The 14,309-nt window shown below is 37.4% G+C and overlaps 2 protein-coding genes across 2 annotated transcripts; both read left to right on the forward strand.

Moving 5' to 3' along the window:
- The first annotated feature begins 6,054 nt into the window (after positions 1–6,054).
- Cyp4l6 (cytochrome P450 CYP4L6) lies at positions 6,055–10,649 on the forward strand. Its single transcript, XM_028309163.1, has 8 exons — positions 6,055–6,250; positions 6,699–6,789; positions 6,946–7,131; positions 7,986–8,055; positions 8,908–9,104; positions 9,389–9,498; positions 9,859–9,992; positions 10,444–10,649. The coding sequence occupies exons 1-8, from the start codon at positions 6,212–6,214 to the stop codon at positions 10,553–10,555; spliced, it is 939 nt and encodes a 312-aa protein (XP_028164964.1). The 5' UTR covers positions 6,055–6,211; the 3' UTR covers positions 10,556–10,649.
- Positions 10,650–12,652: 2,003 nt separating this feature from the next.
- On the forward strand, positions 12,653–14,065 carry LOC114356079 (transcriptional adapter 1). Its single transcript, XM_028309164.1, has 3 exons — positions 12,653–13,180; positions 13,305–13,669; positions 13,859–14,065. The coding sequence occupies exons 1-3, from the start codon at positions 12,785–12,787 to the stop codon at positions 14,007–14,009; spliced, it is 912 nt and encodes a 303-aa protein (XP_028164965.1). The 5' UTR covers positions 12,653–12,784; the 3' UTR covers positions 14,010–14,065.
- Positions 14,066–14,309: the final 244 nt, after the last annotated feature.

Here is a 14,309-nt window from a genome sequence, read left to right on the forward strand (position 1 = left end):
ACTCGAGCAGTCTGTGTATGGTGGTCTTAGTCTCTATCACTTACCATGATAGTGACCCTCAGCCGCTGTCGTCCAGCGTGGCCTGCAGCGCTAGCGTAGTGAAATGGAACTGAAATGAAATGGCTGGTCTTAGTCGCCGTAAAACTCACTTTGTCGCTGTAACACTTACCATGATAGTGACCCTCAGCTGATGTCCTTCAGCGTGTCTTGAAGCGCGCGGGGGCGCAACGCTTGTGGGCTGCTATAGTCTGGTCCGTTATAAGCTACCCATCCTTATCGCTCGCGCGTAATTATGTTGCTGTCGCACTCGCACACTCACTGCGGGCGCCCGTCGTACAGTCGCGACAGCAATATAATTACGCGCGAGCGATAAGGATGGGTAGCTTGGGGTCATTGGACAAAATTCTACGTGCTCACGGACCGAGCTTTAGATGCATCTGGCATAGTAACTACTCGAGCAGTCTGTGTCTTAGTCTCTATCACTTTCAAATTTCATAAATATACCTTACTTACCATGACAGTGACCCTCAGCTGCTGTCCTCTTGTGTGGCCTGTAGTGCGAGCACGTGGTGTTGTAGCGCGACACTGAGCTCGTAAACAGGCACGGGCGCGGCGGCGGGCGCTTGGGAAGAACGCGCGCGACGCTATGCACCGGGCAGAGTAACTGCTCGAGCAGTTTACGCTGCTAGACCTAGCACAGTAACAGCTCGACACGAACCGAGTACATTGCTCTGGCGCTGACTAAGAAATAATTCTTATCTGCGCTAGATACAACACGCGGCGGATGTCTACGCGAGACGATACGACACGTTAGTTAAGGAGAAAGAAGCTCAAGCTCAGTTCTCGTGGATGTCGCGTGAGCGACGGTTGTGTCTTGAGCCTACGCGAAATATCTAATTCAAAGACAAGGACTAAGCTATAAGTTAAAATAAGACAGGCATAGTGCACCGAGTTTGGACGTTAAGCGCAAGCGCAGGTTGCGCCGCCCACCAAAACCCCTTCCGCTACATTTCGGGACCGCCCACGCCGTGACTCATTACTATCATTGCCGTCGGCTGATAAAATAGGCCTAAACGATGCAGCGTTCTCCTGTGAAAGCGAAAGTTTATTATGGCTCTGAGCCGAATGTCGCTGACATGAAGGAGAATGTGAGTGTTGGCAGTTGGATTAATGCTCGCCAAAAGAAGACAAAGCGTGTAGAAGACTCAGATAGTGACTCCTGTGCAAGCCATGAGCCCAGGCGACAGAGAACTGACTGTTGCAGCTCGGAAATCATAGGAAAAACGCTAAATGAATTCAACGAGCAAATGAAGACGATGTCGTCGCTACTTAGTTCAATGAAAGAGGAGCAGAGAGTTATTTTCACAAAAATACACACTGATATTTCAGATATCAAAAGCGAGATAATTGATCTTAAAAAAACTAATGAAGAGATAGAAAAAGCGGTAGATTATCTGGGAGGAAAGTGTACAGAGATGGAGAAATCTGGAAAAGAAACGAAGCAAGACTGTTTGAGCAATGAAAACAAAATAAAAGATCTGCAACAAAGAAATGTATACATCGAGAAATGTAATAAGGCGCTGGAAGAACGAATAATGAGGCTGGAGCAGAAAGAACTAGAGTTGCAGATTGAACTTATAAACGTCCAAAAGCTGGAAGGAGAAAACTTATTAGCAACGGTAACTAAGATTGCACAGGAATTAAGCTTGAAGATAGAGGATGTTGAAAAAGTCTGGAGAATGCCTGGTGAAAGTAACACTAAGGGACCACGGCCTGTAATTGTCTCTTTGCGCTCGAGAGAAGCTCGTTCAGATTGGCTTAAGTGCAAGAAAATAGCAATTTCAAATAATAACATTTACAACAATGGAAACAACTCACGAATTTATATAAACGAGCATTTAACCCGTCAAATGCGACAGCTGTTCTGGAGTACAAAAACTAAACTGAAAGAAATATACAAATATATATGGATACAGAATGGGAGAATACTAATTAAGAAGAATGAAAGTGAGAAGAAAGTCTACCAAATAAATTTTGAGAGTGATATTGAAACCTATATTAAGAATAATCAGGAGTGATATAGGATACTTATAGATACTTACCTAAAAACCTACTTAAATATGGCATCTAACTTTATGTCCAACTACCAAGACCTAGAAGACTATGAATACAATAAATACACGGATCTAAACTTATGGTATAATTCGATAAATAGTAAACAAGGGAAACAGCTACGGATGATACACGTAAACGTGTGCTCTTTACGAAAGCATTTTAGTGAGCTCATAGCCACAATAAAAGCATGTCTACACAACCTAGATATAATATGCCTAACAGAAATTAATATAAAAAATGAAGAATTATGTAACTATCAATTGAGTGACTTTAATTTGCATTCATGGACAAGAGAAAACCGGCGAGGTGGCGGAATATTGATGTATGTGAGGAGCGATATTAATTTTACACCACAAGACCTGATCGTGAACCACTGCGAGATTATAGGCGGAGAGCTGCACACAAGGGAACATAGTACAACCATATTTGTTATCTATCGACCACCCAACACAAACAAGACGAACTTTATAATAGAATTAGAAACATTATTGAGTAAGGTGTCTAGAAAAAATAACGTGATTGTGATTGGAGACATTAATATTAACATCCTTGAGGAGAACCTGGACGGGAGTGCAAGTAAATACCTAGATATGCTGTGCGAAAAAGGATTGCAGTGTTGCATAAGGGACGTCACACGCGAGTGTGTAACTGCGGGACGGCGAGTAGCGTCATGCATCGACCATGTCTTCGTGCGGACTGCGGCGGCGGCGGGCTCACTCCGGGCGTACACAGTAACTAGCAGGGTCGCAGACCACTACATAACGGGTTTATCAGCTGATTTAGACACACCTAAAACGTGCCCATCGCCACGAAAATGCTTTAATAACAAAATGATTAGTGATTTGTTACGCGAAGTTGAATGGTCAGAATTATTAAGTTTAGAAGATCCCATTGAACTATATTGTCGTATTGCNGTTTCCGCCGTTTTGTTTAGGAGTTCCCATGGCCACCTCCCGACTCCATCATCAGACCAGCTCAATGGTACCATAATATTGCATTGTCATCGGACTTACACATGTATGCATTTCAGCTCAATAGGAAACCGGGAAGTGGGTCAATTTTAAGTTGCAAGATTTGACGACAGACACCAGACATGTGAAAGTAATAAAAAGCTTGTAAAAAGAAACTTTCAGATATTTGTTAACGAGTGATTTTTATTTCATTTTATTTATTAGAGCAATCAACAAGAAAAACACGCATTTTATGGACATTTTTAGATAATATTTACGTACGTTTTTTCTTCTTGTTTTAGAGTAAAAGTAGATTCCAGCCATTCTTCGTTGCCATCTCCTGACACGTCTGAAATTTTAATTATTAAAGTGTATTAAATAATTTTTATTTATTTAATAGGACAACCAACAAATAGGATTGAAACCATATTATTTAAACATAAAATATTTTAATTACTTAACTATTAGGTTGCTGCCATAAAATTATAGGTTGCTAAGGTATAGAAAAGTGACTAAGACATAATTATAGGTATAAGCGCTTACTCAGTCAGTGCCCGAGGAATGGTAGCGGCATGGGACGGGACTATTCCCACCTCTCGTTCCCACCACTGCAACTCCTGTGTAGCCAGAATCTACAGCTTGACCGCCACAAAAGCCAAAGTCAAGCTTGTCCCGGGGGAAAGTTAAACTGTCATTGGACCCGCAACGAAATTAATCAGAAGAACATAGGAGGAGTTCGAAATTAAGGTTCGACTTCCCTCCATTGCAAAGCGGATGACAGGTGACAAACAAAGGTTTAAAACCTTTAAGAAAAGATTAGATTAGTAGCGGCACGGGACGGGTGACATTGACATTATGACGTGACAGAGCACAGAAACTGAAGCCTCGCTGATGTTTGACGTCTCAAAAACACCCTCGCCGCTCCTATACCTCAGGCACTGACTGAGTTAAGTGCTAGATCTTTTTTTATCATGCTGTCAAAATACTTACCTGATTCTTGGTTCAATCCAGACGCGCTCAACGAATCCATGACTTTCATGCCACTTCTGGAAATAACAAAAAACCAGTTTGTATAATTTTGGCACGCGGCTTGAGGGGTCACTTTAAAATTAAAGATTGATGGTGAAATCGGGGAATAGGACAGTGCCAATCCATGTATGGAAGTTGGACCAAATGCTGCCCAGAATAAAACCATAGTGCATTTTGTTCCTCAGGCCAATACTAATTTGTAAACCGAAGCGCACTGAAATCTATCCCTGGAGTTAAGAGAAAAAGAGTTTTGTTTTGAATTATTTACATACAAAATATCATCGATGTATACGTACTACGCAAAGATTTCGCGATTTTGGCATTAAATAACACTCGCTACTAGTATTATATTATATCTGTGGTTGAACTTAACCATACTGCATCCGTACCTACACCTTACTTTAGTGCGACTTCGACATTCTTTCCTCTTATTACGTCTCACTTCTATCGAAGGGAACGTATTCAAAAATAGAAAAGTCGTATCGTAGAATACGATTTTTGATTGTCAAGGTTGTACCTTTATTCATTTGTCTTAAAGTGGGGAAAAAATCAAATGATACCGCGATCTAAAGTTGAACAGTGCCATCTATTGGTATAGTTTGTAAACTCACATACGTACTGATGTCACTCACCAATAGATGGCGCTTATAGTATTTATTTTACAAGCGCATGAGAAGGGTTTCGTTCGACGCCTCGAAAAACGANAGCCTATTGGGAGAGAGTCGCATTCCAGCGACGTGCGCTGTCAGCTCGATTGGGTTGTATCTTCAACATAATCAACGTAAATAAACCTCCGTTACAGCTCCGCAAAAAATTCGGAGACAGAGGCGGAGGCACGACTTGTTGCGAAAGTTTCACACATTTGGAGGCGGAGGCAAGGTGCTTTTACTACCACCACACAATTGATATTTTGTGCTATAATCCTGCCGAAGATGAGCGTTGCGGGAATTAGTTTTTATTACGTGAAGTCTAAGTCAGATGTAAATGAATTGCCCTACGACCTCCTTGAAAACATAATAAGTAAAAACCACCTTAAGAGAACTCTGCGAAAGCACTATTTATCGATGTGTCCATGACCTTACGAGTATTATTGTCCTCAGACGGTTACCTATGTTGTGTGTAATACCACAGAATAATAATAGATACTTGTAAAAAGCTAAGTGTTATGTTTCTAACATGAAATGTGAGTGTATGTGTTGTGTGTACCTATGTGTATGTGTGTATGTGTATGCGAGTGTGAGTGCGTGTTTACAAAGTGTTTTGGTTTAAACATTGGTCTTATGTTTGTGATTAACATTAAGATTTATTTAGTGTAAAAAGTCAGCGGCGGTCACCATTTTATCAGTAAGAAAAGAGGCCTTGGGGTGGGTTGTACCATCTTACTTTAACTTTAACAAACGTCAAGGGTCTGTCAAACTCCATATAGAAGGCACCGGTTGTTGTGGTCGAGATTGGGGTGGGGTGGTNTTTACACGCATGTAAAGTTGCCGTGCATGGCGATATAACTGGGTTTTTATTTAATTACGAAAAAACTACATGCTATATTTCCCAAACTGGCACACTGCCTAATTATATCTAACATTACCTTTCACCTAAAAAATATTTCACCAAGTTATCTCTAATAGCGACGAAGCAGGATTTTTTTTAACTTCAAATGCGATTTCCCAAAAATCACCATTTTCGACTTAACTCCGTTTTCACTGGGGGTACAGAAATAGCATCCTTCTCGAGTCAATGTTGATATAATTTAGACCTACAGTACAGTAGCGTACCTTTTGCAACTTTTTCCTAAATTAGGGAGTAAGGGCACTATGTAACAACGCGCGATCTTCTATGTGTAATGTATATACCTATGATATTTTGTTTCATTGGTCTACACTTAAGAATGTTCGTTCACAGAAATTTGTGGATAATAATCCAGTATAGGTATTAGACAAGAATATTCTTGTATATTAAAATTTATAAAAAAAAAGGAATCATTTATTTTATGCCCGCCAAAATGTCTTGCATTGGTCTTACGTATCGTATCGTTTACCTATCTTTTTTCAGAATTCCTTAAAGTTTTAAAGCGATTAGAGGTTGAATATGGAGGTAGTGCAACAATATATTTATCTTCGATGCGTTACATCTTAACTGCTAATCCAAAGTTAATTGAGGTGAGTTATGAAAAAACTTCGATTTAAGCGCTAGACTTTGACCTAAACCTAATGATATTTATGTTATTACATTATATGAATTAGGGGGCTTCATAGATAGGTAAATGGTTATGGCAAAAAGTCGTTACTAAAGTAGGTGGGTATCAATTTTAAATAAACAAACATCACTATCAAGATGTCTGTATTTTCACGAATTGATTAATTTAATACCTACACTGTTTCTAGCAGACAGTCAAAAATAATTAATTTATGTAGGTATGTTTTAAAAAATCAAAGTCATCACACTTATTTGCATACAAGGTAAGGACGACGGCAAATGTAGCTAACTAAACACTGTGGCAATAAAATTTACTTATAATGTATACATATAACTAGGTGCGAATTTGCGAACAAACGTAAATGGTCTTATGTCATAGCTGCAGTTTTCAATATTTTCCAATCATTTCAGGGAATATTGACAAGCACTGATCTCCTTGCCAAAGGTTACTCATATAACTTCATCAAGCCCTGGCTCGGTAATGGTCTTCTGACTTCTGAAGGTAGGTACCTATCTTAATATAATAAGCTCTACACTATCCACGTGATTTCCGCTTAATATGTAAACAAAAAAGATATTATAAAGTTTAAGTATAATCTTTAAATCTTTGTAATCCATTGGCTACAGTTATCTAAATTCAAATAATTACTTATTTTAGGTTCAAGATGGAAGGCGCATCGAAAATTCCTAACACCGGCATTCCATTTCAACATTTTGCAAAACTTCCTGCCCATATTCTGCAAGAATGGCAAAGTGCTGAGGGAAAAATTGCGAAATCTGGCCAACGGGTCACCAATAAATGTGTTCCCAATCATTGCATTGGCTGCACTTGATAATGTCACAGGTAATGTTATGGAAGTTACATTGCCTACATCAATAATATCTCAATGTATATTAGTATTTATTAAAACATACCGTTAGCGTTAAAAATCATAAGGGAACCCTTGGAAAATTGTAGTTATATACCAATACCTTCACAAGACTGGCAAAAAAGAAAAATTTCAACTTTTTTATATCTACCTACATGAATGCCCTTTTCATTGTTGTATTGTAGGTACGTCGTATCTATCTACATAGAAATGTTTAAGAGTGACACAAACGTAAAAAGAAACTGAGTAGGTACGACTTGGTACCTACTAAATATCATAATATTAACCATGACACACAGATGATACTTTTAAACTGACTGACTTTATGTATGACATGGTGCATCAGCATCCCGTGTTTGTAAATTAACACCTGTAATTACTTGCCAGTCATTTAATTACAGTCAATTGTATTAATGGCAATATAATGATTTTACATTGTCCTGTCAGCTTTTTATAACTAGCAATAATCAAGAGTATCAAGATAATTAATTAAGGACTGTATTATTTCCGCGAACTCTATAATAAATATTACTTGCATGTTTCATCATTCTGTCGGAAAATGATTGATTAAAATCGAGCTAAGTTGTACTTCCTAATAGTTCCTACTTTATAGCACTGCCAGCAGCACTTGTTACTGTAATTAACCTAAAAGGGGTAAAATGAGTAACGAATATCGAAAAAAATCAATGAACTTCGAATTTCCGAAATTCTAATTTGGAACTTTAAGAAATGTTCACGCCCAAATTGTGAAATGTGGATTGCCCATCCCGAGAATATTGTACATTATAATTATATGACTAATAATATTGTAAAAACAAATCCCCAACAGAATCCATAATGGGGGTAAGCGTCAACGCGCAAGAGGACAGCGAGTCAGAGTTTGTGAAAGCAGTTGAAGTGTAAGTACAGTAAATAGTCAACCTATCCAAATCCCTTAAAGTTACATAGAATGGTACTATGATTGATTTCGGAATTTAAAGTTTAAGATCATCAACCTATCACGTGAGCTGAGCCATAGTAGGTACATACAAAAAGTATGATGACGTGCTTAAAACTTAAACTTGTCTGAAGTAGTTACAAGCAAATAGGTAGGTAATAAGTACAATGCATCAAGTTGAACATCTATGAATGTAAATTACCTATTTATTTACCTATCTTAGCACTAATCCTACATGGCACACGACAATGAGAATGCTTGACACTTGATTTACATAACCTTGTTATCTTCGGGTATTTATAGTAAAGATATAACAGGAAAAATAAGAAATAAGTAGCTAACTAGCTATCTATAGATACCTACTACCTATAGATTGTAAGATAGTTTTATTAAGATTAAAGTCAAACTCGTCAGTCAGGTAGCAGTTAGGACTTCTTGTCAGGTGCTAAAAGTCCACATCAAGTAGGTATACAATGCATTTTTATTATTATTCACTTTGAATTTTTCTCCACATTTTTGGGTTATTACTTATTATTATTATTCAGCTGGTTAGCTTGAAGATGCAAGCTGTCATATTTGTGCATGGTGGAAACCATTTAATACTTATTACAAAAAATATCATAGTATCAATTTAAAACTAAATTATGATACAACACAATTTTACCATACCGAAATTATTATTAGTCTTCCTTCACTTTGCTCCCATTATCCACATAAAAACAAAGTACCTACTTATACAATATATTTCACTGAATATTTTTAGTAACATAGTACGAGGGCTCTCATTAAAATTCTCCTTGAAATAATCTTGCAGAATGTCAAGAATAGCTTCGATGCGGATGCGCAATCCGTTCGTGGCGCCCGACGTGGTGTTCAACTTATTGCCCTACAAAGCTGACCAGGACAAAGCCTTGGACATCCTCCACAGCCAAACCAGAAAGGTCATCAACGCAAGGCGAGAAGAACTGAAAAACTCTGAAATCACCGACTTGGGGGCTGATGCAGAAATTGGCAAGTTAAAAATTTGGAGTAATCTTTTTTAAGAATCTAAAAAGCGAAAAATTATGACTGTGAATGTGCATGTGTCGCTATGCTATAAATAGATGTTTATCCTATTGTTTTATACTAAAGTTTAGGTTAGGTTAGAGAGGTCACAAGTAACAGGTACATACCTCAGACGTTATACAAGCGTCAGTGATGCTTTCAATGAATTGTTTTGTTACTACCTGCAGAATTTTTTAGAATAGATACATGTAGCTAAAGATATCTTTAGTAACATATTCACGATTTTTCAGGATTAAAAAACAAACACGCATTTTTGGATCTATTGCTATTAGCAGAAGTTGATGGTAAAAAACTTAGCGATGAACATATGAGAGAAGAAGTGGACACTTTTATGTTTGAAGTAAGTAAATAAACGAAAGATATATAGAAATACACTATTCACAGTAACATTATGTACAGGCACTCTATACAATAATAGATAAGAGTCTGGTCTTCTTCTTCTTGTCGTGTCGACAACAAACCTACACAGCGTCAGCCCAAAACTCCGCCACAAGAGTGGCGTTGTCAGTAGCACAATTTGATAAGAGTCTGGTAGTAGGTCTACTTAATTGAAGTTCTTAAACCAGTGCATACTACCAATACTACTTCTATTATGCAGTATGATGAAGAGCCTTATCCTTAATGCACGAGACTTTCTGATGTTAGATGCAAGTTAATAAGGGACTTAACACTTACTTAATAATGATAACCATTTCCGCAGGGCCACGACACAACAACAGCCGGTCTGGCTTATTGTGTTTACTGCCTTTCAAACCATGAAGACGTTCAAGAAAAGATTTTTGACGAACAGAAAGCCATATTTGGCGATGATTTTGAAAGGAATCCTACATACAGGTAAGAGCACCATACTACTTCGATCGTTTCAACCAAATGACGTCCACAGCTGGACATGGCCTCCCCCAAGGTTTTCCACAATAATGAACGGTCCTGCGCTGCCCGCATCCAGGCTCTTCCCGCGACCTTTACCAGATCGTCGGTCCACCTAGTTAGGAGGCTTGCCTACGTTACGTCTTCTATCCCGTGGTCACCACTCGAGAACTTTCCTACCCCAACTACTTACTACCATACTACTCTAATTACTTAATATTATAGGTAAATGTAGCAGGAAGGCGCTGGATGCAGGCCGCTAGCTAACCAACTGGGCGATTTGAAAATCATTGGGGGAGGCCTATGTTCAGCAGGTGACGTCCCGGAGGCTGAAATGATAATGATTACAAATGATTTTACAAAGTTTGTAAAATTAGAAAACCTTCGCTTTAACTGCTCGTGTAAATTTTGATTTTAGTGAACTGCATCAAATGAAATATTTGGATTTGGTAATCAAGGAATCTTTGCGCTTATTTCCTTCTGTGCCTCTGATTGGGAGAGAAATCGATCGAGATGTAGGTGAGTTATAAGTAATTCCTACTTTGTGGAAAACACAGTAATATACTTTTTATTACGATGAAAAAACAAAATCACATACAGGTAGTGTGATTAAAATTTTGTTTTCCGAAATCAGTTGAATAGCAACAAACCACACAAGCTTGAAGACGATACATTTAAATGCTGAATACATGAACGTCGAGAAAAATCTAAAATTTGTACATGCATGTCAACAACAGACAACACGACAACTCCCTATGCTCTCTGTCTGATAAACATTACCTTTTACTTACCCATACCGTCCATGACGTCGACGTCTTTGTCATTATTATTTACCTAGTATAATAATATTTTGAAATTAAATTATGATTGTTTCTGTCTACTAACCATATTAAATAGCTAAATAGCAAACTGACAACATTTAAATGTAATTTCAAATTGGCATTGTGAGCGCTTTCAATCGACCTGTAAGCTTACTTGCAAAATTTAAAGTAAATAAAAAGAATGAATAATACACACTGTTTGTCTCCCACAGATATCGCTGGACATCGCCTACCAAAGGGCACTACTATGGTGATAGACTTCTTCAACATGCAGCGAAACGCTGAGCTTTACGAAGACCCCCTAGAATTCCGGCCTGAACGGTTCGAGAATATCAATAGGAACCCCTTCTTTTGGCTGGCTTTCAGCGCGGGACCCAGAAACTGTATCGGTAATAATGTTTTATTCTCACGATATTAATTATGTAGGTACCTACCTATTCGCAGATTGGCACAAATACTTTTCAAAATTTTCAGTGGCAGGCACTAATCAAACTTTTAGGAAGGCCTGTTGCTCGACATTATTTCAAATGGATGATTTTCATAAATAGGTTACATTACATACAACTGATGCTCAGAGCAGACGCATTGCAACCGGAAGGACTTCGGTTAATTTTCCACAACTACTTATACTTAGTTGTAAAACTTTCAACGCTGTTTTTAGCAGACGCTACCACCAGAGTATTAGCTATGGTAGCTAAGCGGTAGCTAAGCTGTAGCGATGGCGTACAACGCCTAAAAACAGCGTTGAAAGTTAGTTAAGTTTAAGGAAGTCATGTAGGTACTAAGATTTTGATTTACAAAAAACCACAACAAACTGACCGACTATAAAGATACCTAAAGGTCGTTTATAAACTGGTCTCTAGTTTTTGTCAAGATAAACGGCGTATTGGTGTTAATTATATTATTTTGACCTATCTCAAAAATGTTGACGTCATAGTTTGGATAAAATATTAATAACTTTTTATGAATGACAGACTTGAATTATCTACTTTATTATTACGATAATAATATGTAAGGAAGCAACTTACAATAATAATAATATCTTACTTACCTACTTACTTAGTGCCATCGGCTCTTTGCTTGCAGGTCAGAAGTTCGCGCTAATGGAAATGAAGGTCACTTTATCCGAGATCGTCAAAAACTTCAAGATATTACCATACGGTGAAGAACCAGAGCTGGGGGCTGACCTGATACTTCGATCTCGCAATGGTATAAAAGTTATACTTGAAACTAGATAGCCCAAGTTTAAATAGCTCATTTTATCCCTGGGTTGCACTTATTCTTCTTCTTTTTAATCTTCTTCTAAACTTTCTGACATTAACTATTTACTTTTATGATTTTTATTTATACCTAATTTAGTTAGGTACAGTTAGAGTTAAGGTGATGCAACTCAGCAAAGTACAATAAACTTTATCTGTTAATTTCGTACTTAATTTATTAAATATTCTGACAAAACACTTTTGTTCTTTTCTTACATCTCCCAAACTCGTTACTAGAGTAGAAGAAAGAGACAACATAGGCATTAAATTGAATAACACAGATATTATTATACTGACACAATTACCTTATCGACAGTATTTTCTCACAAGTGATTGTGATTGATGAAGCCTTCGTTATCAATATAGCTATTGACCTACTTAAAGTAGACCGAATCCTTATTTTTTTTACTCGAAGTACCTATTCTATATAATGTTGTAATGGCCAATAAGTTGATTTCCACATTTTACTAAAAAAAATCAAAATGTCATTTTGACAGTTATGAAAATGACACTGACAAGACAAGTTAGCTTCTAAAAAAAACGCAATCTCTCTCTTTTTGTTTGTTTTTTGTGTAAAGTAAAATTTGGTAAAATTACTAAAAATAAACGAAAGTTAAATAATGTAAAATATCCCCTGTATGTCATAATAACGGAGATATAAATTAGATTTTTTGGCAAAATGTCGTCGGAAAGCTTGAATTTAGCTCGACGTAAACTAAACGAAGCTCTTGGTGAGAAATCAATCAAATACTTTAACCACATGAAGCAATGGTTTCGTATGAAACTTACTAAAGAAGAGTTCGACTTAGAGGCACGGGCTTTACTGAGTGTTGACCAGGTTCATTACCACAACGAGTTTCTGCTCGCGTTGCTGAATAAAGTGGAAGGTTTGGCTGAAACTTCACTGACCATTGCTCAGGAGAAAGCAAGTTCTCATAACAGAAACAGCAGGAGACATAAGCGTACGTCGCGTACATCAGAGAAATCTAACTTCGAGACGGTTGATTTCTTGGATTATTTGCCGCCTAATTCGCCGCCAGGCGCTGGAAGCGATGGAGTCAAGTATGCAACACAGGTATGTGCTGTTTTTGTTACTTTTCATAGTCTTATATTTGTATCTTCTAAGGCTACAGTTCTTAAACTGTATCTAGTCAATGTAGTACCTAACATTGTAATTAACTAATGTCACAATTTTCCAGGAAATATTTCTACCAGATCATGCACTCGTTGTGGGCCGATTTATGCTGGCAGCCTGGGAACTCGGCCTGGAAGGCGCTGATGATGACGCAGCTGACATCATGGTGGTTGCCGTCCAAAACTTCCTCAAGAACGTCATCACAGGGATTGTAACTCAACGGAAAGGCTATAAGACAAGAAATAAACATTTTATTTATGATGTCGGAGGAGACGTTCCTAATATGTGGCTCAGGAACTCATCGAAGTTGTATGACCCTCAGTTTGAGGGAAGAGTGAATGTAGAAGATGGAGCAGATGGTTTGGCTCCGAGGTGTCCACCGACTATTGATGAAGTTGAACATTCTGCTGCCATGGAGATTGCTTGCAGGTAATTAATTGCAGTATTATACACAGTTGTTTCTGAATAGACTGCAAATTATCAAAATAATAAGACTATCGCATCTGATATTGTCTATTTTACAATTTTCTAGCAATCTTTACCCCCAATATTTGTCCCAAATTAGTTATATTTTGTTAGCTAAATGCTAATTAGTAATTATACAATATTTTTTTACAGCTTACCAAACACAGAGCCAAATGATGACAGGCTCACTATAAATGAATTCTACACCACATTGCAAACACACCGGAATATCATTGCGTGTCATTCAGTATATGCTGCCAACATGGAACGATTAGCATTGATGTTAAACCACCCTAGTTACTAAGGCTTTAGGCTAAGAGACAATTAGAAATTAAGTATAACAATAAAACAAAATATGAACTTTTTTGTTTTATTAATATAAATAAACTATAAAACAAAATAAAGCTTAAATAATAAAAATACTTAACATCTATTCTATCCTAACACTTAGTTAAAATAAAAAACAATGTACAAAAGCAATGGAATTAATTCTTCAATATTAACATTATTATGGTTATTATTCAATAAGCATAGGAAATTGCTGCTAAATTATTTTTTGATATTAACATAACCATTGCTGCTATAAACTTGTATCACATTAACA

Source organism: Ostrinia furnacalis, unplaced genomic scaffold, assembly GCF_004193835.3.
Source record: "Ostrinia furnacalis isolate ACB-3 unplaced genomic scaffold, ASM419383v2 OfSCF2637, whole genome shotgun sequence".
NCBI lineage: Eukaryota > Metazoa > Arthropoda > Insecta > Lepidoptera > Crambidae > Ostrinia > Ostrinia furnacalis.

What these genes read in the sequence shown, in the direction of transcription:
- Cyp4l6 (XM_028309163.1), top strand. Translation starts at nt 6,212, where the DNA reads ATGCGTTACATCTTAACTGCTAATCCAAAGTTAATTGAG. An exon ending in TTTGTGAAAGCAGTTGAAGT is followed by an intron (nt 8,056 to 8,907) that starts GTAAGTACAGTA and finishes ATAATCTTGCAG; the next exon opens with AATGTCAAGAATAGCTTCGA. An exon ending in TGGACACTTTTATGTTTGAA is followed by an intron (nt 9,499 to 9,858) that starts GTAAGTAAATAA and finishes CCATTTCCGCAG; the next exon opens with GGCCACGACACAACAACAGC.
- LOC114356079 (XM_028309164.1), top strand. Translation starts at nt 12,785, where the DNA reads ATGTCGTCGGAAAGCTTGAATTTAGCTCGACGTAAACTAAACGAAGCT. An exon ending in GAGTCAAGTATGCAACACAG is followed by an intron (nt 13,181 to 13,304) that starts GTATGTGCTGTT and finishes ACAATTTTCCAG; the next exon opens with GAAATATTTCTACCAGATCA. An exon ending in GCCATGGAGATTGCTTGCAG is followed by an intron (nt 13,670 to 13,858) that starts GTAATTAATTGC and finishes ATTTTTTTACAG; the next exon opens with CTTACCAAACACAGAGCCAA.